The sequence below is a fragment of the Schistocerca serialis genome, chromosome 10, assembly GCF_023864345.2.
Source record: "Schistocerca serialis cubense isolate TAMUIC-IGC-003099 chromosome 10, iqSchSeri2.2, whole genome shotgun sequence".
NCBI classification, from domain to species: Eukaryota; Metazoa; Arthropoda; class Insecta; order Orthoptera; family Acrididae; genus Schistocerca; species Schistocerca serialis.
The window spans coordinates 160,504,462-160,529,450 of NC_064647.1; the positions used below are offsets into that span (position 1 = coordinate 160,504,462).

The 24,989-nt window shown below is 38.8% G+C and overlaps 1 protein-coding gene across 1 annotated transcript in view; it reads left to right on the plus strand.

Moving 5' to 3' along the window:
* LOC126424800 (zinc finger protein 490-like) overlaps window positions 1-24,757 on the plus strand; it is a 63,729-nt gene extending 38,972 nt beyond the window's left edge. The window contains exons 7-8 of the mRNA XM_050087588.1: window positions 10,951-11,452; window positions 23,694-24,757. Of these exons, the coding sequence (XP_049943545.1) occupies window positions 10,951-11,452; window positions 23,694-23,826 (635 nt within the window). The 3' untranslated portion in view covers window positions 23,827-24,757. The remainder of the gene's footprint in view (window positions 1-10,950; window positions 11,453-23,693) is intronic.
* The last annotated feature ends 232 nt before the right edge of the window (window positions 24,758-24,989 follow it).

Genomic DNA, 24,989 nt, shown 5'->3' on the forward strand with positions numbered 1-24,989 from the left:
CACATTGTCATGCCATTAAGGAATAACCAACAACATTTTTTAGACTTTATGTGATTAGCAGTAATTGTATTAAAATGAGTACACCTTCACCATCCAAAGAAGACATGATGTCACTTTACAAATGCCAAATCAATTCTCTTACATCAAGGTACACACATTTTGTGAACAAGTGGCAGTAATGGCATAGATTCTGTGTCATCACAAGAGTTAAGCCACGTGATTGCCTCAGACAATTATGTTATTGGGAAGAGAACATTAAATAAACCATATTCAGTAAGCACTCAGTGGATTGCTGTATGATGGGAGAAAGAGTTAGCAATTGTGGATTAGCTTGTTTTATGTTTCAGATCAACTTACAAATACAGCCACCATAATAGCACAATGAATTTAATGAAATTGTACATTTAAAGGGAAATGCAAATGGCAGCTATTATTCTGCCTCAGAATTTGCTTGCCCACCAAGGCATTTTACCAGCCTCCCTTACAACCATAGACCATATATAACATATACCATGCAGTTTCGTATCTCTCCCGTGTTAAGGCTTGAAACCAACATCTAAGTCACGTGACATGGGGCAGAAAGCCAAGTTCCTGTCATTATGCATTGTGTGAAGTGGAGCTGACAGTTACAGTTTTCCCCATTTATAGCTGAAATCAAGCATTGGTTTTGACAATCTAATAAACTATATTACTACTGTTACACATGTAGTAGTGCAGTTAACCTAGTTTCTCCAAAATCCCTGATAATGGTGGTTATCGATTATACATGCGGTCAAGTCGAAACATATTGACTATTCTTTTTAACAAGTGACAGATTCACTGTTCTTCAGTGCATACATTCTCTCTCTCTCTCTCTCTCTCTCTCTCTCTCTCATTCCCCCTCACCCCCCACCCCCACCCCCCAGCCCCCCCCCCCACCCCCTCCTCAATGTGAATTCCTGTAGTTCACCATTTCCACAGGATTGGAAGACAAAATAACAATTTCACACACAGCATTAGTTTTCTAACGATTCCACAAGAATATGAATGAAATGTTTTAGTATGCTTTTGTAAGAAAGGAAATTCGTTTATGTGCATAATATCAGGTTTTACACAAAATAAGTGCATATATTTTCTGACTTTTGCTTAATCCAATGCAGATAGGTTAACGATAGGAAGATAGGAAGTGTAATGTATAACAAAATGTTGATTATACTTGTGTATTGAGCTAGATATTAACAATATGTCGTCTCAAAATATTAGTTATTCATCAAGTTTTACATCCAAGGATCAGTATCCATCTGAACTTTCAACATATGGAAATACCTTTGCGCGGATTTTGAAATAGTTTCCTTTCACAGTTTAGATTTTCATCTGTTTGTGAATTGTGTAGACTCAGAAGAAAAATTCTCTTCATATATGAAGGTCATTAATTATGCTGCTAATACCTGTAACGAAATTACACTATAGATAGAGAACCTTCAGGGATTTGGAATGAATCAGTATCTACAGTAACAAGAAGCAGATTGTAGACAGTCTGTATTAACATTAGTATACCTACCCCTATACTGCATAGTTATATTCATAACTACAGCAGCTAATTAATTTAAGTAAAAAGGAAGCTACTATTTTGAAAAACACTGCTGCATCCACAGTTACACTAAATACTTGCTCTTTGCCTTCCACTGGTAGTTTAATACTAACTTGATTACACTTGAATTTTTCAAACAAAAAAAAGTTACTTATTTCTGCAAAAACTGAGTCTTGCAGTGCATTACTATTTAACTTACAGCTTTACAACACAATTCGTACCTACCAATTAGCCATCAGAACATTTTAATTATTGAATCTAGATCTTCAAGTAATAAAAAGAGTGACTAATTTAAGTATGGTTTTCTTTTGAATTAGTAGAAATTGTTGTCAGCAAGACAAACCATAAAGGAATACTGGTGTTGGGGAGTAAGAATTCCAAGAGCCTTAAAAAAGGATATTGTGTACAGTATGTAGTTATCTGCTTTACACAATCATCTTGCTGCTCACTTCTGGTGAATAGACACTATTAACTACGCATGCTCGAACACTATTTATTTAAAATGACTTGTCGCAGAGGTTTCATTTATAGCAGAGTGAAAATATGTCAACAGCAATGGCCTGCCGCCCCCCCCCCCCCCCCCTTGGCGGCAGGGCATTGCTGTTGACATATTTTCACTCTGCTATAAATGAAACCTCTGCGGCAAGTCATTTTAAATAAATAAAGTGTTCGAGCATGCGTAGTTAATAGTGTCTATTCACCAGAAGTGAGCAGCACTGGAAATCTCTTACTTGCTTTACTAAGTGGCAAAAGTCATAAAATATAAACACTTATGATTATAAATGGATTTCATTTCTTATAAAAGCGTAACAAAACATTTCACATGTTTTGTTGAGGAAGTGTCAGACAAGTAATGTTGCCTGCCAAACTGATACTTTGTGTTCCACTCCTGTTGAAACAGTGGACTAAAGGACTCACAGTACAACAAAAACAAGTATTCACTAGAGAACTGTAATTTTCTTGCTTGTAAACAGACCTGTCAATATGTTTCATGTGGCCACATGTGAAAGCGATAATCATCTCATTGGTATTAGGAATTTCAAAGAAATCAGGTTAACTGCAATACTACATGTGTAATAGTAATAAGGCAAATTGTTTTGTTGTTTGCCCCTCAGAGCCTTTTTAAGGGGACCAAAAATGGCGTAATCTGAGCGGTACGTGTGGAACTGGTTAACATCGTAGGCCCGGAAATTTTATGAGACAGCCATTCACCGCCTTGTGTCACAGTGGGACAAGTGTCTCTCAACAGCCAGGGTCAGTACTTCTAACATACCCCGGGTCAATACTTCTAACATACAGGTACTGGTTCCTGTAATTATGCCACCAGCTTGTTTCTTTTTGAACGCCCCTTATAATTCTTTACGTGAAAAGTAAAAGTTTTAGTGATAAATTGACTACAGAAGTGGATGTAGCTTTGTTTCAGTTACATAAGCCATTAATTAAGTTGACTTCATCATGTGGAGAAGATGTGGTATATTACTTGCTGAATCACTTTGATATTGGCATCGAATCACACGCATGCTACACCACTGCCGTGTATCTGCCATGCTACATGTCATGTAACTTGTCACACTACATCAGAGGGTATTTTACCTAGGGCTGTAGATGCTGTGAAAATTAATACCATAGTAGGCAGTTCAGTTGAAGTGGAATGAACCTGTCTAAAAAGAGCAGTCACAGAAGTTGGACGGATAAACATAGATATAAGGAAAGTGACCCTGAAGAAACCTTATGTAACATAACGAATACTTCAATTGATTAATGAAAGGAGGAAGTACAAAAATGTTGAGGGAAAGACAGGAATACAGTAATATAAATCACTTGGGAATTAAATAAATAAGAAGTGCAGGGAAGCTGGAAGAAAAGAATGTGAGGGAATCAAAAATGAAATGGTTGTCAGAAGCAAAAGACAAATCGAAACAACTTTTGGTGAAATTGAAAGCAAAGGCGTTAACATTAGGACTGCATTGGAAATTCCACTGTTAAATACAGTGGAAAGAGTGGATAAATGTAAAGAGCACAATGAAAGCCTCTGTGAGGGAGGATCAGTACTTGTACAGTGATGTGATAGAAGAAGAAATGGGAGTGAATACGGAAGACATAGGGCATCCAGTATTATAGTCAGAGTTTAACGGAGCTTTGGAAGACTTGCGATGAAATAGGGCAAAAGAGATATATAACATTCCTTTGGAGTTCCTAAAGTGATTGGTGGAAGTGGCAACTAAACGGCTATTGAAGTAAGTGTGTAGAATCTATTGAGACTGGAGACATACCATCAGGCTTCTGGAAGAATACCATCCACACAATCCCAAAGATAGCATGGGGAGATAAGTTTTGAGAGCTATTGCACAATCAACTGCAGGATGCAATATTTCATCTCTACTACTCAGTCTGTATATAGAAGAAGCAGTGATGGAAATAAAATAAACATTCAGGAATGGCGTTATAGGTCAGGGTTAAAGGATATCAGTGATAAAGTTCGCTGATGACGTTACTATCCTCAGTGGAGGTGAAGAAGAATTACAGGACCAGTTGAATGTAATGACCAATCTCATGAGCACACACTGCAGATTGAGCATAAACCAAAGAAAATGGAATTAATGAGGGGTAGTAGAAATAAAATGAACAATGAACTTAACATTAAAATAGGTGACTATGAGGTAGACGGAATGAAGGAACTCTGCTAATGTGGAATAAAAATAATACATGACAGATGATGCAAGAAGGACATAGAAAAAGGAAACTAGCACAAGCAAAGAGGGCATTCATGTGTGAAGGAAGTGTACTAGTATCAGACACAGTCTACTAGTATTACACACAGGCCTTTAAGGAAGAAATTTCTAAGAGTGTATGAGTGGAGCACAGCATTGTATGGTAGTGAAACATGGATTGTGGGACAACCGGAACAGAAGATAATCAAAGTGTTATAGACATGGAGCTATAGGAGGATGTTGCAAATTAGATGGACTGATAAGAAATGAAGAGGTTCTCCACAGAACTGGCAAGTGGAAGAACGTGTGGAAAACACTGACAAAAAGAAGGGACAGGAGGGATAAGAATTGTGTTTGTACATCAGGGAATAACTTCCATGGTATTAGAGGGAGCTTAGAGAGTATAAACTATAGGGTAAGAAAAAGACTTGGATACATCCAACAGAGTTGACAACATAGGATGTAAGTACTACTCTGAGATGAAGCCTCTTCCTCTCCTTCCTGCCCCCTCCCCCTCTCCCTCTCCCTTTTCCCTCCACTTATAAATTGACAATTCCTTGATGCCTCAGGATGTGGCCTAGCAACTGAGCTGTTTGTGCCACAAATTTCTGTTCTCCCCAATTTGAATCTTCCATAGTTATCCAGTCTATCTACTCAATCTTCAACATTCTTCTGTAGTACTGGTTGCTTCTTGTCTCAAATACTTATTGTCCATGTTTCACTGCCATGTCCGCCCCTGTAGCTGGGTGGACAGTGTGTCTGACTGCCGTGGGGTGGACCTGGATTCGATTCCTGGTTGGGTTAGAGATTTTCTCTGCTTGGGGTCTGGTTCCTCATCATCGTTGACATGCAAGTCGCCCAATGTGGTGTTAACAGAAGAGACTTGCAACTTGACAGCCGAACTTCCCCAGGTGGGGTCTCCCGGCCATCAGTGCCATACAATCATTTCATTTCACTGCTGTACAAAACTACATTCCAGACAGATATCTGCAGGAAAGGTTTTCTAACATTTAAAATCTTATTTGATGTTTACAAATTCCTCTTTTTCATAAACACTTTTTGTGCTGTTGTCAGCCTGCATTTTTAAATTTTCTCTACTTTGGTCATCATCACATATTTTGCCATCCAAACAGAAAAACCCATCTACCGTATTTACTCGAGTCTAAGCCGCACTCGAATCTAAGCCGCACCTGAAAAATGAGACTCGAAAACAAGGAAAAAAAATTTCCCGAATCGAAGCCGCACCTGAAATTTGAGACTCGAAATTCAAGGGGAGAGAAAAATTTTAGGCCGCATCTCCAAATCGAAACGTAGTTGGTCGACAATTTAGGTCGAATGAATGACGATACAGCTACAGTAGTTTGGTTCGAGTCGTAAGCTTAGCAGTTAAGCTTTACCAGGTAGCCATTGCTATGCGTCAGGCGCTCCGTCCGTATTTATACGGGTACCCTTCCTTTTTCACGTGCTTCGTCTGGTTTGAATTGATTGCTTATTTTTCTTTGATCTGATAAGCGCAGTTTTCTTTGTTATAGGTGTTTACGTCACTCTACGCTGAAAATGCATTACTGTACTGTGTCATGCATTGTTTGTCGTACTCTGATACTGTGTATTTACGGCCTGTCGCCGATCGCGGCATGGCCTGCTTTTGTGCGCGCTACCGCTTCTTACAAACAAAAAAAAAAGGAAAAAGAGAGAGAGAGGAATCGTCTCATTAGCGAAACAATGTCAAGAGACTGCTACTTCTTGTTACTTACACTGCTGCTTTCTTTGATAATGATCAACAAGAACCAAATAATAGACTGCGTATGATAGAAGATGTTCTGAACGAGAGTTTAGCGAAAATTTTTCTCCGTTTGAAAATCTTTGCAGGCGCCTCTTTAGTACATTACATTCTGCACAGAAATTAGAGTCATCTTAGATTTAAAAATCTAATCAATTACCTCATTTCATTTCTGACTGTATCACTCTTTAGCATAAGAATAATACGAATATAAACATGACATGATATGTATATTCTTCCGCGTTTGCTGTTGTCTCACTCTAAATGAGATAGCAGCAAACACGAAACAATACATGGCAAAATGTTTATATTCGTATTATTCTTATGGTGACGAGAATGCTGCATGTGATTCACAATTTATAAAAGTTCCTATTAGCAACCATCTCTTCTCACAGATAGGAAAAAATTCAGAACGGAGAGTTGACCATATTGACAAACATCCTAAACATTCTTGCCAGTCGGGTTTTCGTAGTACATTGAAATGCTGCTACATTCGAAGATGAACAATACGGAATTTGTATTTACTTCGTTGGATAATGTATGAAAATGCAGTGGTCGAAACTCGGCGCGGAGAAAAAAAGCTTGTCTTCCACCTTTTTTTGTAAATTTATTTACTGACGCAGAGGGTTTGGCGCCAGTATTTATCTTTGTGCCTACAGAGCATGCCTGTTTAGCACTACATATGTTCGACGGCAGAACTAAATTGTGACGGCACCCACCGACATTTTTAAGAACTTCCGCTTGCTTTGCTCTCGATTCTAAGCCGCATGCGGTTTTTTGGATTACAAAAACCGGAAAAAAAGTGCGGCTTAGATTCGAGTAAATACGGTACTACTTTTAGGGTTTTTTTTTCCTAATCTAATTCCCATGTCACCTTGTTCAGCTCAACAATGTTCCAGTACCCATGTTTTACTTTTCTGTAGGTTCATTTTATAACCTCTTTACAAGATACTACCATTCTGTTCAACTGCTCTTTTTAGGTCCTTTGCCATCTTTGAGAGAATTACAGTTTCATTGTCAAATTCATTGATTTCCTCCACAACTTGTTCCGTGTACAGATTGAATAACGTTGGGGAGAGGCCACAGCCCTGCCTGACTCCATTCTCATATACTGCTTCTTTTCCAGGCCCTTCCACCCTTACTACTGTAGTCTGGCATCTCTACAAGATGTAGATGACTTTAACTGTTTTTTATCCCAGCTACCTTTGAAGTTGGAAAATGTGTATTCCAGTGTAATGCATCTTTGTTACACCAGTGGGAATAAGACTGATAGGCCTATGCTTATCATAATCTCTCCACTGTTTCATGTCACTCCCTGCCATGAATGCAAATGTATATTTAATGTTAGATCAACATTTTTATTACGCATTTGGAGGAGTTGCACAGAAAATTATAACCATGACATAAAAGAGATAACAATTATTCTGTATAACTTTATAAACTGTTAATTACACAAATGAATAAGAAAGCCCCATGCTCTGAGGGTCACTGAAAGTAGGTCAGCTGCAGGGAAGTGCATTCCGCTGTTTGGTATGTGTAAGGAATGCTGTCACTATGGAGGTTGCCATTCGAGTCTTCCGTCCAGCTGTGGCTCACTAACTAAACATTATACCTGCACTCTGCCAAACTGGGTTTATAGCCTCTGATGCGCAGCCATTGTGCTCAAGAGTTGGGTGCCAGCTGTACCCTTCAACTCACTTTCAAGGCCTCAAACGATAAACTCATCCAAGTCATGACTTATCCAGAAATCTCACTTTCCAAGAGCATATAAAATTTCTGTTTCCTCTTCCATTCCTTACCTAAGGCCTGTGCTTTGGTTAGCATTGATGTGACTGTCCTAGTTCTCGTTCTGCAACATGAGATCTCTTGAACCATGGATGAGGGCAACAGCCAGATTCCATATTCCTAGGTTTCTGCAAAGCACTTGGCACAGTGCCATACTGCTGACTGTTAATAATAGTAGAAGCCTACAGAATAGGTTCTCATGTATGTGAGTGATTTGTATTGTCAGGAGTGCAGCAGTGAAGTGTGATAGGACTGCTGTTATTTTCTATATGTGTAAATGATCTGGCAGACAGTATAAATAAACGATCTGGTGGACAGGGTAAGTAGCAGTCTGTGATTATTTGCTGATGATCCTGTGGAATATGACAAGGTGTTGTCAGTGAGTGACTATAGGAGGATACACTATAACTTAGGCCATGTCTAGTTCGTGTGATGATTGGCAGCTAGCTCTAAATGTAGAACAATGTAAATTAATGCAGGTGAGTATGAGAAAAAAAAAAAAAACCGAGCTGTTCGAGTCTCACATTAGTAGTGTGCTGCTTTACACAGTTATGTCAATTAAACAGCCAGGTGTAATGTTGCAAAGCAACATAAAATGGAATGCGCATGTAAGGACTGTATAATAGGGAAGATGAATGATTGACTTCAGTTTTTTGGGAGAATTTGAGGAAAGTGTGGTTCATCTATAAAGGAGACCACATATACACACATCAAAAAAAGTTTTGCATCAACCCGGTTCCCAGACTCCAGAAGATAGACGTTGGCTGTGTATATTGTATCACAGACACAGTCCCTTTGACTGTCAGAGATGTCACTAAACCCACCCAAAGATGTAAACAACCATGCATGAGCAGCATCTATTAGACGCAGGAGGTCCAACAGCTGATCAGTTCCAGTCATTCCACCAGGAAGGAGGTACACAGCTCATGTTGTCTGTAGTTCAACAATGCCTAGACAGTCAGTACCGTGATTTGGTCGCGTCTGCATTGTTACTTTGTGCCAGGAAGGGCTCTCAACAATGGAAGTGTCCAGGGATCTCGGAATGAACCAAAGTGATGGTGTTCGGACATGAGGGAGATACAGTGAGACAGGAACTGTCGATGACATGCCTCGCTTGGGCCGCCCGAGGGCTACTATTGCAGTGGATGACCACTACCTAAGGATTATTGCTCGGAGGAACCCTGACAGCAACGCCACCATGTAGAATAATGCTTTTTGTGCAGCCACAGGATGTCATGTTACGACTCAAACTGTGTGCAGTAGGCTGCATGATACGCAACTTCACTCCCGACGTTCATGGCAAGGTCCATCTTTGAACCACGACACCATGCAGCACTGTACAGATGGGCCCATTAACATGCCGAATGGACTGTTCAGGATTGGCATCACATTCTCTTCACCGATGAGTGTTGCATATACCTTCAACCAGACAATTGTCGGAGACATGTTTGGAGGCAACACCATCGTGCTGACTGCCTTATACACACTGTCCAGCAAGTGCAGCTAGGTGGAGATTCCCTGCTGTTTTGGGGTGGCATTATGTAGAGCCGACATACGCCATTGGTGGTCATGGAAGGTACTGTAACAGCTGTACGATACGTGAATGCCATCCTCTGACCGATAGTGCAACCATATCAGCAGCAAATTGGCGAGGCATTTGTCTTCATGGACAACAATTTGCGCCCACATCGTGCACACCATGTAAATGACTTCCTTCAGGATAACGACATCGCTCGACTAGAGTGGCCAGCATGTTCTCCAGACATGAGCCCTATCGAACATGCCTGGGATAGATTGAAGAGGGCTGTTTATGGACGACCCACCAACCACTCTGAGGGATGTACGCCGAATTGCCATTGAGGAGTGAGACAATCTGGACCAACAGTGCCTTGATGAACTTGTGTATAGTATGCCACGATGAATGCAGACATGCATTAATGCAAGAGGACGTGCTGCTGGGTATTAGAGGTATTGGTGTGTACAGCAATCTGTACCACCCCCTCTGAAGATCTCGCTGTATGGTGGTACAACATGCAATGTGTGGTTTTCATTAGCAATAAAAAGGTCAGAAATGATGTTTATGTTGATCTCTATTCCAATTTTCTGTACAGGTTCTGGAACCCTTGGAACAGAGGTGATGCAAAACTTTTTTGATGTGTGTAATACACTACTACCTATTGTTGAGTACTATTTGAGTTTCTGGGATCTGCATCATGTCAGATTAAAGGATGACATTGTAGCATTCAGAGGCGGGCTGCTAGATTTTTTTACTGGTAGGTTTGAACAACATGCAGGTATTACAGAAATGCTTCAGGAACTCAAATGGGAATAACTGGAAGGAAGGCGACATTATTTTTGAGGAGCGCTATTAAGAAAATTTAGAGAGCTGGCATTTGAGGCTGACACCAGAGCGATGCTACTGCAGCTAACGTACATTTTGCATAAGATGAGGACCATGAAGATAAGATTAGAGTAATTAGGACTCACAGAGGCACGTAGGCAGTAATTTGTTCCTCACTCTGTGAGTGGAACAAGAAAGGAAGTAACTAGTAGTGGTACAGGGCACCCTTTCTATGCACCATACAGTGGCTTGCAGAGTATATATGTAGATGTACAATAATCCCCACCATTGTAACAAGAACATCTCTCCATCTTATTTCTCCTTACTAGTAAAAGTTTTGTCCTTGGAGCCGTGGAAGCATCCTACTTTACATTTACTTCATAACTAGCATTTCTTCCCACTGTCTCCTGCCATGGCATAACGAATTGTATAGTCATCAGTTTGTCATGCTCTGTACGTTGCGCAATGGTGTTTACTTGAAACTGCATGCAACCACATTAAAGCATGGCCGAGAGGAACTTGGTGTTTGTCCTAAACTATTCATTCTCAAGTGTTGGAAGTCACCAGCAGCATAACGGATAGAGTCTGGACCTGAGTGACAGGGGCTCCGGTGATGCAAATGCTAATGGTAGCCTCCCACAGAAAGCTTATTTCCATACATTACATCAAGTCATCAATGCTAAAGCTTCATCTAAATCTACAAATGCTGTTGTTTTGGCAGTGTTGCACACCAGCTGACGACACTCGATTTGTTTTCCGGCAGCTCCGATACTGCGCCGACTATTGGAACAGGGCCCGGCGTGGGACGAACCCGGGCCGGAGGAGGAGCCTGCATTCTCCTGCAAGCAGTGTGGTGCGGCCGCTGAGAGTGCCTCGGAGCTGGCGACGCTGTGCGCGTGGCACACTGGCGAGCGGCCCTTTTCGTGCACGACCTGCGAAAAGCGGTTCGCTACACGGGTGCAGCTCTGCATACACAGCATCGCGCACTCGCGGGGGCAGCCCTTCCCCTGCCTCGTATGCGGCGAGGAGATATCGCGGATGGCCCACTTCCGCCACCACATGGTGCTGCACGACGACTCCAGGAACCGCCCACCCCGGCGCTGCCTCCACTGCCGCCGCACTTTCCGCGGGGACCGTGAGTGGCAACGGCACCTGCTGCGTGCGCACCGCATCAACCGTCGCTCTTCTGTGAGCCGAGCACAACCCGACAGTCCGAAAACACCTGTTGGGAGCTGCTGCCACTGTGGGCGGGAATTCACAAACAGGTGATCCATTAATATGTCACTTGGTATTGTGTTTATACTACCGAAGATAGAAGCTCTTGTGATCATTTGGAAGGAAATAGGGAAGTGTGTGTGTTGGCAAAAATGAGTAGAGATCCTGCAATAGTTGCATGCTACAAAAACTACTCAAAGTTACTAAGGAGGTTATTAAAAAAAAAAAAAAAAATCGAAGAACATACACATAATGTCAGAAATCAGTACTTCTAACAATGGAATGTAGTAAAGGGTAAAGTGCAGGAGTGTCCAGCCTACGGGCCACATGTGACCCAAAGCGAGTATCAGTGCAGTCCAAGAAGTAACATCTACCACATACTCAATAAAAGAAATTCCATGAAATTCTGTATGTGTTAAGTTATGAAATCTCACATAAAAAATCTCAAATGAATTTCACTTTGCTTTTTAAAAATGAATAATTGTAAATTGATCTAAATTACTTCAATGTGTTAACTATATACCTCCCACTGCCCCTCCCCCTCCAACACTTCTTTTACCCTCAGCAGTTATTGTTAGTGTCAGGTATACGACTTGTGGCCAGAAAATGTTGGTCTTCTTCCAACTGGCCCACATAAGCTGAAAAGCTTAACACCCCTGGTACATGAAATTTAATGAAATGAAAGACGGGACAACCAGCCACAGAACAGGATAACAACACTAATGAACTGAGTGGAAGGATTATAAATGATGCGTCACAGATAGCAAATATATTTAATAATCATTTATTAACCAGGCTATAATAGAAAGTATAGGGGCAATCAGATCAAGAGAAAAATCACAACGGTATGTTGAAAAAGCAACTCTCATAAAATTCAGTCTTTAGAATGTATCACCAACTTCTCTTCCTGAAATTAGGAAAATTATATGTTCTCAAAACTACAAGCTCATCTAGTTTTTCTCGTATTTCCAATAAAGTACTAAAGATTTGCTCTCATATAATAAGACTTGTGTTACCTGAAATATGTAATGCACCACTAACTCAAGACATTTTTCCTGGAAGACTGATATATTCCATTTTTAAACCGCTCTTTAAGATAGGTGATAAGAGAGATGTTGATAACTAACAGCCTACCCCACTGATGACATCATTTTCCAACATTTATGAGAAGTTGATGTATTCTTAGAATAGCATCTCATTGAAGCAACGTTAATATCCTAAACAAATCACAGTTAGTGTTTCAGGAGAATCACTCTTCTGAGAATACCATTTTTATGTTTATTCACCATGGTTGGTATTTTCTGTGATCTATCTAAGCCATTTGACTGTATAAATCTCAGTATTCTTCTAGTGCTATTGTAATCAGTCCAAGCATACAAACAGCAATGAAAGAAATGTTAAACAATGTTCTTGACACTATCATTGATTGGTTTTATGTGAATGGTCTCATTCTCAGTTTTAAAAGTACACAACATATTCAGTTCTGCTAATCTAGCAGTACTGCACCAATGATGAGTGTAACACATGTTGAGGAAGGGTCATTCCATGCCAAGTGGTCTAGAGGCTCCCACATGACCCTCATGGATTTTGATGAAATTTTGTATGAACATTCACACTTGTTCTCAATTAACACTGGTAAAGTTTCAGTTTCAGAAATTCAATACTTTCGGAGATACAGTCACTTGTTTAAGACCATAGCACAGCTTTCTATAGTGCGTCCTTGAATTTTCAGCAACTTTGAGATGAGATATCTCTGTAAGTATTTGCATGAAAGAAGCAAAACTTGGCCATCTTATACAACTTTTAGAGCTCTTTAAAGTAAAATATTAAGAAAAGGATTTCTGAGCAATTTTCATATAGATAATTTGAAGCAAAGTTGTGCGAAAAAATAGCTGGTTAAAAAAAATGCGAACTTTAGTTTTTTATATCTCCAAAAGTAATTGTGGGATGTACATGAAACTTTGCATACCATAACTCACCAACACAAGGTCTTAGAATATAAAATTTCATTCTCCTATTGCTTTCCATTATTTCACAAATCTAGGGTAAAGTTGATGATTTTTCAAAAAGTGCTAAAATGGGTATTTTTAGTCAAATTTTTCAAAAAAGTGTTTTCTCCAAACTCTTCTAAACTATGGTCATTAGAAAGAGCATATTCTAAACTATCTAGAAAAGTGAATTTGGTTTTGCAATGCAAGCATATAAGGCCCTAAAAAGTAGCATCATCAAAGAGGCGCACTGGAAGTTTGAACACATTTTTCTGGCACTCAAATTATACCTGAAATCTTTTATTTTGCCTTATACATGTTTATTAATGTCTGGGATAAGTGAAATAAGAAGTCCTGATGAATAGGACCTAGCTTAAGTTCGAATAGCAAAAGAATAAAAATAGAAACAATGTTATTTCTTAATTGTCACCTCTCCCCCCCCCCCCCTCCCCCCCCCCCTCTTACACTCTCTCTCTCTCTCTCTCTCTCTCTCTCTCTCTCTCTCTCACTCACACACACACACACACACACACACACACACAATTATTGTCAAGAATGAATGTAAATCGTAAAATTTATTTGCATAATCATATAATTATTAGTTGCCTGTTTAATGAACAACACCAGCTTACTAATGGAAAAGAAGTGTATAAATGAGTTGCTGTGGTCCATAGTGGCTTAACCACTGCTAGGTTCATTGCACCTGAGAAAACCAGCATTCCCATTGCCATAGGGGCCACGCCCGATAGCTTAGCAACAACAGCCACGGGTGGGTTTCCACACCACAGGATCCCAAGCCTGTGAGGGTTTCTTTACACAGGTTCCCAAGCCTGATAGCAAAATTATTTAAGTGCCCTGTGTAAAATTAGAAGGCACTCTTGGGTTCCTTAGATTGTTTCCTCTAACCTATTTCAATTTTTGATATGCTACATTAATTTTCTGATGAATATCAAGAGGAATGGTGTATTGCCGGCCAGACGAATTTACTGATGGAGCTGGAATAACTGCAATAATGTGGTGTTCCGGAACCCAGCAGTTGTCACTTCTTGGTGGCCAATAAAATGAATTTGCTGGACCATGTGGGTGCATAAAGTTTATTAATGCATCCCTTTGCTCTGTGGAGGTCTCACAGATATTCCCAATCCACCACACGTTTTCATAGATGTATGCAACATATTGTCCTGGTTGGAGAGCAGACATTAATATGCCTCCTTCATTACTGTGACCCATTTTAGCTAGAAAAGATGAACAATCATTTGAAACTCTGCTGACCTGAATTGTTGTTTCATCAATAGGTATAAAGTGATGATTTTCTCTAGTGCCTGCTACAGTTTGTCCAAGTTTAAACTTCTCTTCTTGTGACACAATATTCTTTTGAATTTCATCTTTACTGACAAGAACAAATTTAATTCCATTAATGTTATCAGAGCAGAAGTGAAACAGATCTAGGGGAGTAAGAATTTGTCCATTAAGTGGCCGTTGCAAGCTTGCTCTTGCTGCTAACCGCTTTGTTGTACCTCCAATCCCATCACAAGGTGATTTCCCATGAATAGTAGTAAAAAAATTCCATTCGGCTGTCATTCCAAAATCACTCTTATGATAGCACAAATTTAGGAAATTCTTGAAATTTTTATATTGAGCACTGGAGCCATCACTGAAATAATGAATGTGGGATATCTGTGCAAACTGTACTTTTATATATTTGATGAGCTCCTTGATAAAAACGTGAACTGTAATAGTGTCATGCCGCAAACAATTGCTGATAATGCAAAAACTTAAAGATTCTACTTCTTATTTTGACGAAAGTAGATAACAAATGGATGAATTGTTGCTTGACTATTGTCCCAGTGGAAGCCTTGCACAGCATCCTGAATGATAAAAGAATAATTTTCTGCAAAATCCATTAGGACAACAAGCTCTTCGTCTTTCAGATGACATTTAAGTCCTTTAAGATGCAAGTTTTGATGCTTGGCAATGTAATGATGGCATGACAGACTCCATATTTTATTTTTTACATCTTCAATAAATTCATCCCCTGCCATTTGCTTCGTGTCCAGTGTGGCCCGATCGGTATGTATCTGTTGCTTAAACACAATAACTTCCTGTGGCTCATGATCTAGGAAATAGCTGGCAATTTCAGATGCTATAGCTTCGGGCCCAGGACACCTTTCACAGCGATGTAGCATGTACTGATTAGAGTTCAAACTGCAAACTGCGTTGCTGATAATCTCCTTATAATTTTCACGTATACCAGCTCCGCTAAGCATAAGCTTAACATTTTGGTGAATTGCACAGACGCAAACTGCATGCATTCCAGCTGATCCTACTGTTACGCACCATTTGGGTCTAAGTTCACAAAACTTTGAGAACCCTATTTCTGGACCATTTGTATTCTTATAGATAACGTACATTTCCCGTAAATTGCAAAGTAACAATCTTTTCTGCATGTATGTCTTTCTATCTAAAAGTCTAACTGAAATACTATCTTTTTTTCCAGGGCACACCCTATTATACTCATCATCTTCAAAAAAATTTTGCACTCTACTAGCAACTTCTGCTGATAATTTCCTGCTTTGCCTATTTTCGGGAAGTGCCAGAATGCCCTTCTCTGCCTTAAGCTTCCGAGCATTCTTCACCATTCTTTCGGACACGCCAAACTGAGCTGCTGTTTGTCTGACTGTCCAACTTACAGGTGCCAAGGTTAAAATTTGCATCTGTTCTTTATGAATTGCATTCTGCATCTTGGCTTTCAGTTCAGTTAGCAAATGTGCTTAGTCGGCACAGTTTCCACATTCCTTAATTTCACTAGCATCTTCAATTTGTCGGTTTACTCCCATTGCATTTACAATTCTGTTTTTAATCACATTTGAGCCTTTTGAATTTTCTTCTTCACATATTGGGGCTTATCTCTGTAGCTTACTGTTCTCTTCAGGGGTGAAATACCAATAGACAATAAGCTACTATTTAATTCTTCTTTTAGTGTAAAGTCCTCATCAGAATGTGATGATGAGGCTGATAAAGCTTCGCCCAAGTGTTTATTTAATGTAGTCCTGCAAGCCGGACAAATTTTCTGACCTGGCTTTATGTTATTAACAAACTGCTTCTTCAACATATCAGAAGCCTTATTAGCTGTTTCAGTATCAAGAGTGCGAATTCCTGCCTTAATATTATGATTCACCTTCCGAAAGGGATTGAAGCATTTTTTTTGTAACCTCTCATATTGTGTCAATAACAGGGCTTCATGGTGTAGGCAAACTTGAGAGGTATTGTCCAGCTTTGCTTCAGAACGTCGGACCAACAACTCTTTTTCCTCATCACTAAAATCCACAAACCATTTTAAAGCAGCTTTTTTGGCAAAGAAACTGACATGACACTTTGCTCCACTATCTCCTTGCCCAATTGAGCAGGAAGGTATGCTGTTCCCTTCTGCATCCATCTCTAATCAGTAACTAAATAATGTATTTGGCCTCTAAGTGCAAATTATAATCTGCTTAAATTTCAGACAAATTGCTACTGAATGAAATTATACACAATGTATAATACCAATGAAAAAAATCTAATAAGAGATATATGCTATAAAATACACAATCAAAACCATTTTTTGTAAATTAGATTACAAACTTTGATGGTCTTATGAATCACTTAACAAGCCACACTCAGTCAAGAGAACCCACTCACTATGCTGGAAACACACCACTGAAATACCGATTGTTCAAACAAGGCTCACAATAATGAAACAATCTGATTGATAAAGTAATTGTTGCCATTATATTTTCTATAAACAGTTTCATGTACATCCCACAATTACTTTTGGAGATATAAAAAACTAAAATTCGCATTTTTTTAAACAGCTATTTTTTTGCCCAACTTTGCTTCAAATTATCTATATGAAACTTGTTCAGAAATCCTTTTCTTAATATTTTACTTTAAAGAGCTCTAAAAGTTGTATAAGATGGCCAAGTTTTGTTTCTTTCATGCAAATACTTACAGAGATATTTCATCTCAAAGTTGCTGAAAATTCAAGGATGCACTATTGGAAGCTGTGCTATGGTTTCAAACGAGTGACTACATCTCTGCAAGTATTGAATTTCTGAAACTGAAGCTTTACCAGTGTTCATTGATAACATGTGTGAATGTTCATACAAAAGTTCATCAAAATCCATGATGGTCATGTGGGAACATTTCTCGATATTAGACCACTTGGCACGGAATGGCCGGGAAATAATAAATAGGTGAAAACTTAAAAAATTATAAGTGTTAATATTGATGAGAATTTAAACTGGAAAAAGTGCATTTAGGAATTCCTAAAACAGTTTAGTTCAACCACATTTCCACTTAGAATAGTTCAAAATCTTTTGCAGAGAAATCATAAGTAAACATGGTTTGCAAATTTTTGTTCAATAATGTTGCAAGGAATAATGGTCTGTAGTAACCCCACTTTGAGAAAGAAAGTATTCATTGCTCAAAAATATGCTGTAAGAATAAAATGTGGTGCTCACCCATGATTATCTTGTAGACATCTGTTTGAGGAGTTGGGCATTCTGACTACATCTTCACAGTATATTTATTCCCTCATGAAGTTTATGTAAATAATCCACTGCAGTTTGAAAGGAGCAATGATTTAGATAATTACAATACCAGAAGGAAAAATGATATTTTTTACTCCACATTATGGTTGTCTTTAGCACAAAAAGGGCTGCACAATGCTTTTTGATCACCTATCCAATGGTATAAAATGTCTGACAGACAGCAAAGTAAAATTTGAAAACAAACTGAAAAAGTTTCTCATTGACAATTCCTTCTACCCCATAGAAGAATTTCCATTATTGTATTGTATTGTATTTTATTATTGTAATGTGTGAATGCTGGTGGGTAGGAATTGTTAACTCAGAAAGCTTATAAACAAGCTGCATGTTGTCATATTTACAAATTATTATAATTCATCATGTGACTCTAAAATGACTCGTTCCACGTCATCATGATTTACCATGCAAATTATCTGTGGAACATGAAACTAACTAACTAGCTCATGCTGTGCTAGTCACCTATTTCAGTGAATTTATAGGTCATTCAGTACCACTTCCTTTCTTTCTTTTTCAACTGCTCATTTACAAAACAAGCCAAAACTTTATCATCACTGCCCACTGTGAGACTAGATGACACCTACCGTATTTACTCAAATCTAAGCCGCACCTGAAAAATGAGACTCGAAATCAAGGAAAAAATATTTTCCCGGATCTAAGCCGCACTTGAAATTTGAGACTCGAAATTCAAGGGGAGAGAAAAATTATAGGCCGCATCTCCAAATCGAAACAAAGTTGGTTCATTGTAATATGAGACACAATTTAGGTCGAATGAATGACGATACAGCTACAGTAGTTTGGTTCGAGTCGTAAGTTAGCCGTTAAGCTTTACCAGGTAGCCACTGCTAAGCGTCAGGCGCTCCATCCGTATTTATACGGGAACCCTTCCTTTTCCACGTGCTTCGTCTGATTTGAATTGATAGCTTATTTTTCTTTGATCTGATAAGTGCAGTTTTCATTGTTAAAGGTGTTTACGTCACTCTAAGCTGAAAATGCGTTACTGTACTGTGTCATGCATTGTTTGTCGCATTCTGATAGTGCGTGTTTACGGCCTGTCGCTGCTCGCGGCATGGCTTGCTTTTGTGCGCGCAACCGCCGCTTTTTTTCGTCTCATTAGCGAAACAATGGTAAGAAACTGCTATTTGTTGTTACTTACACTGCCGCTTTCTTTGATAATGATCAACAAGAACCAAATAATAGTCTGTGTATGATAGAAGAGTTAAGCTGAACGAGAGTTTAGCGAAAATTTTTCTCCGTTTGAAAATCTTTGCAGGCGCCTCTTTAGTACATTACATTCTACACAGAAATTCGAGTCATCTTAGATTTAAAAATGTAGTCAATTGCCGTGCTTCATTTCTGACTGTATCACTATTAAGCATAAGAATAATACGAATATAAACATGACATGATATGTAGATTCTTCAGCGTTTGCTGTTGTCTCACTCTAGTTTCGTAGTTTATTAGGCAGACCGGATTTAAATGAGATAGCAGCAAACATGAAACAATACATGGCAAAATGTTTATTTGCGTATTATTCTTGTGGCGATGAGAATACTGCATGTGATTCACAATTTATAAAAGTTCCAATTATAGCAACCATCTCTTGTCACAGATAGGAAAAAATTCAGAATGAGTTGGCCATATTGACAAACATCCCAAACAGTCTTTCCAGTCGGATTTTCGTAGCACATTGAAATGCTGCTACGTTCGAAGATGAACCATGCCGAATTTGTATTTACTTCGTTGGATAATGTATGAAATTGCAGTGGTCGAAACTTGGCGCGGAGAAAATAGCTCGTCTTCCACCTTTTTTTTTTTAATTTGTTTACTGACACAGAGGTTTTGGCGCCAGTTTTTATCTTTGTGCCTACAAAGCATGCCTGTGTAGCGCTACGTATATTCGACGGCAGAAGTAAGTTGTGGCGGCACCCACCAACTTTTTTCAGAATTTTCGCTGGCTTTGCACTCGATTCTAAGCCGCAGGTGGTTTTTTGGATTACAAAAACCGGAAAAAAAGTGCGGCTTACATTCGAGTAAATACGGTAGTGGCACTGTGCTTGTATGGTGGAGTAATGAGAGTATAGAAGGAGAGCAGAGACAATTGAGGACTCATTCTAGTGACAGTGGGTTCTGCAAATAGAGAAATCCACATAAGCAACTGTGACAGAGGGCAGATTGATATGAACTGGTGCCTTGGAACCAGCTTTTCAGAAATGTCAAAGCTAGTTTGTTATTTGCATGCCACTGTTGTGAGCACCTTTGGGCATTGGTTGAAAAACAGTGAAATAACGAGTAGGTGACAAGGTGTCAGACACCACACCTCATTATAGAACGTAGAGGTCAGAGGCTTGCCTGGTTATAAAGCAAGATAGGTGGCAATTCATGGCAGCTGTAACGACAGAACCCAGTGTCGATATGAACCCGAGTGTTCCGGAACACACTGTTCAGCGCACATTGTTGAACGTAGGGCTCTGCAGCTGGTGACTGCTATGTGTTCCCATGTTGCTCCAATGACATTGTTAATTACAACTGCACTGGACATAGGATCGTTAAGGCTGGATTGTAGATCAGTTGAAACATTTTTCCTGGTTGGAAGAATCTTGTTTCTTGTTACACCTGGTCGACTGTTGTGTCTGGGAATGCCATCAACTAGGGGAATGGTTTTGCGCAAAGTGTTGTCTGTGGTGGACATTCACCTGGGCTTCCATTGGACCTGTGGTACCAATCGAAGTCACAATGTCAGCTATGGATTACATGAATGTTATTGTGAACCACCTGTATCCCTTAATGCTTGAGGTCTTTCCCGACTGTGATGTGTAATATAACGTGGCAAAAAAATGATTTTGTGGGGGTGAAGTTTGGGATGTGCATCATTGCTTAACACAAGAAACCAATATACCAGGTCATACTTTGGATATCTTCCACCAAATAAATATCACGTATCTTGTGTAATCAGGGTGCTGCTAATGACACCGTAGGTTCATCTTGATGTTACTGCATTGCCACTCAGGAATAAGCTCCAGGAATTCATGTTCTCAACGAGTTTAATTTCGCACGCCAGATGTTCGGCGGCGAACTACATGTAAAATTGACTTAAGGCTGTCTCATGACTGACGTCAAACTGAACTCCAACTGGGATATGGTGGTGTACAGATTGGCTCTATTTATATGATTTTAAACAATTACTGACATTGTCACATATTAAATTTTTAGGTTTAACAATTAAAACTTTTTACATACATCTTCCCAGATCACTTAGAAATTTACATGAAATAAAAGTGCACAATTTCATACAAAGACAGGAAAGACTCTGTTTCTATCAAGACCGTAAATTAGATGTTGTATCATTACAAAAGTATATTTTGTATATTTCGTTAATTTGCATACATCATTTTATTTACGTAAAGGATAATCATCCTATCATTTTCAGGTGACCCGAGGGATTGGTTTTATTGAATGAAAGGTCAAGATTCAATTAATTAAATTTTGTACAAGTAAAACTTTGCATTTCTATAGAGTCGAACTTACAATTCCATTAACTAACACCAATTAAAAGAGTATGCTTAATTCTCACATGAAAAATTATCATGTCATGTTTCTATTCTGGATATAATTTGTTTTTTAGTTTGTAAACATGAAAATAGCTGTTTTTCAATGACTAGAAATATTGGAACTCTAATTGATAATTACTCCATAATTGCAACAGCAATTTTATCCCTACCATGTGCCTGAAGTTTGTATAATGTACAAATTGTGATGGTACATCAGCTCAGCTTTTAACCCAACAAGTTTCTTTCATTCTGCATATTGGTGAGGCCCAATGTAAATAATGTCAAAACAATAGCTTAAATTAATGCAAATTATTAATTTGCTGCAAAAGAAAATCTTCAGTGTATTCAAATACAGATAACCAGAAAAGACCAAATCAAAGCAGCATACCGATATTACACATATTCCCTCTTCGGGAAAGTGGGGATGAGATGGTAAAAGGATATAGGGTCACAAAGGGTTGTGGTATTACAGAAGCTATTTTCGAGCATGATAACTGTCCATCTCATGAGGCCAGATTCCTTCTACAGTGTTTCCAGGAATGAGATAGTGAACTTACCTCTGACATCTTGGCTACCAAATTCAGTTGATCAGAAACTTGTGGAACACATTAGGAACAATATCAGATGCCAGCCCAGTACCCACAAATCAGAGGCCCTTAATTTACAGGAATTACATGAGCTGCTCTTAGATATCTGGTGTAACAAACCTCTGGAAGCCTACCAAGGGCTTGTTGAATCCATTCTACACAGAAGTGCTGCTTATTATGTTCGAAAGGTGGATCAACACTTTTATTAAGGGAGTGGTCATTGTGTTTTGACATATCATTGTGTTTTATAACATCATCCAGCAACAGCTAGTTAAGTTGTATTCAGTGAGTAAAATATAATGTTACTGCCTTTATTGCACCAAATAATGCACCATGATGTTTCACCAACTCAAAAAGATGTAGAGAAGTCACAATTTTCCTTTATTGCAGCAAATAATGCACCATGATGTTCCACCAACTCAAAAAGATGTAGAAAAGTCACAATTTTATCTTGTTCATTGCTCAGATTTTCACCTTCCCTTGAAAATCTATAAGTTATGCAAGGACCCTTGACAGGGCTATATGTTCCCCGCAGTTGCTACATATAAATGCACTGGGTTTAACTTCTCTTGAAGCATTGGTTACAACATATGATGGCCATTTTTTGACATGAAATAAAAAGGGAAGGGGAGGAGCTTCGTGATCCGGGCAGTGAAAAACTGTTGTAAATTTGAGGATCACAAATCCCAAGAGACTATGTCACTGTTTAAAAAGTCACCTGAATTTGTTGTGCTGTCCATGGTGTTTCACTGCATGATGAATAAAATTAAATATTGACACACTAAAAGGATTCAAAGCTAAGCTGAATTACATATCTTTTATTTTTTAACAAATATTTCCATATACATAAAAATATTTTTTTGTTTTATTTCCAGAGCAGATAATCCAATAGTTTGTCAGTTGTACAGTCCATATTATGCAAACTGCCATTTTCATTTTTCTTATTTACTTTTACATTTTTTTCTCTTTATTCATCTCATTGGTTCTCTCAAATTCCATTCGACAGCTGTAATGAATTTTTGGAAGATCAAAACCATTTTGTCCACCATAGGACAAAGTTTATTGGAACCAGTTGCACCTTTTTGCTTCAGAATGTATATTGTATTATGGCCTAGTTTTGGCAGGAGACCATTTTCAAATGCTTATTTACAGCAATTATTTGTATGTAATAATATTTTAAACAAACTTTAGTTATGTGAAAACAGAAATTTGTTACGAGACACAAGTCAGATTTCCTAGTATATAAACTGAGTAATCAAATTCACTGCCATTCAGCATGCACTGCAATGTGTGCTCATAATTATATTCAGGAAAATTTGATTTGAGTGTGGGAATAAATTCCTGTTTCCCTTGTGAGACAAAGTGGTTATAGGTATGATGATAAAGGTCATTGGTGTAAAATTTTCATGGGCTGAAACTAGCCAGTAATGTAAAACATAAAACTTTGAGGTAAAAGGTCAGCTTGTTTCAGTAAATTAAACAACCTTTGGTGGACAGCTGCTTTTGAGCTTCAGAAAATTTATTTGAATGGTTTTCTGCAACCTGTGTTCCACTAGTAAAGACACATTACTGTTGTCAACAGGGGAGGCTTGCGTCGGCACGAGCTGGCTTGCAGCAATGGCAACATGCTGCTCAAACAAGAGGAATGTAACACAGAGGGACTAAGAATCGACATAGACAGGATTATTCACCAGCAGGATTTGTCTCTGGCGTGACAAGAGTCCGTGTCCTGTGTTCCTCGGCCGACTGTCGCAGAGCAGTCTACGTCATTGCCAGTTCCTACAGGTGTGGCTGTGGCAGCACTGAGGAGGAAACTACAGGATAAGAGTAGAAATTACTCTGGTGATCAGACAACTTGACTCTCTGTAATAAACTCAAACACTTGCCTCATCAGCTCAGATCTCAAAAGGCTTATTGCTTAGTCTTGTGTGTCTTTGTTCTTTGATTGCCATATTCACATCATTTCTTCAAGAAATGATAATGATTGTGTCTTGTGTAAAGACAGTATTTTTTAGCTTGGGTTTTTCCTGGATTTTATACAAGGGAGGAGATTATGTCTGTATTGAAGAGAGTAGTTTACTTGTCAAGTGCCTTGCTTTAGCCAAAATATTTGCCAGGTGGTTTGAGAGAAAGAAGCTGTTGACTGTTAATGTTGAACAAGTGTTTTGTTATAATGCAAATAGTAGTGTAAAATAATGTGCAGTTGTAAATTTAAAATCATTCATTGTTCTTATTGTTTTTGTGGAAAGACCAAATGAACGGATGCATTGGGAAGATACAAATTACATTTGAGAGGAAAAAGGTTCAAATCTCTGTACAACTATCCAGATTTAGATTTTCCACAGTTTCCATAAATTGTTTAAGTAAAATCTTGAGATTACTATGTGAAGAGGACATGGCCAATTTCCTTCTCCGACTTGAATTTTCGCTTCATTTCTAGTAACCTCACTGTTGGTAGGACATTAAAACCCAATCTTCATCTCACACTGTGGAAAGCAATGTGTGAAATACTAATATGAAAGGGCAGCAAGTTTGTTAGTTGCTCATGACCTTTGTTGCTGCTCAGGGATAGTGAGTAACTTGTGGATTGCGCTCAAATGCTCCCGAGTGAGGCAGCTTGGTGATACTCGTAATGGTAGCGAAATCAGTGAAGTATAATAAATGATGTGCAATGAAAACTGCATGCATTATGTTACTTTCTTCTTTGCATCTTTACAAATATCATAGTATCATAAACTAGCCATAGTTTCCATTCGTAAGCATTGCTTAGAAAGAAAATTTTTGACTACCACAATCATACTCAATTTATGAAATACTTCATGATTTCAGTGAGTACTCCAAAGATATTATGATGTGTGTAATGCTTCTTGTCCCTCTC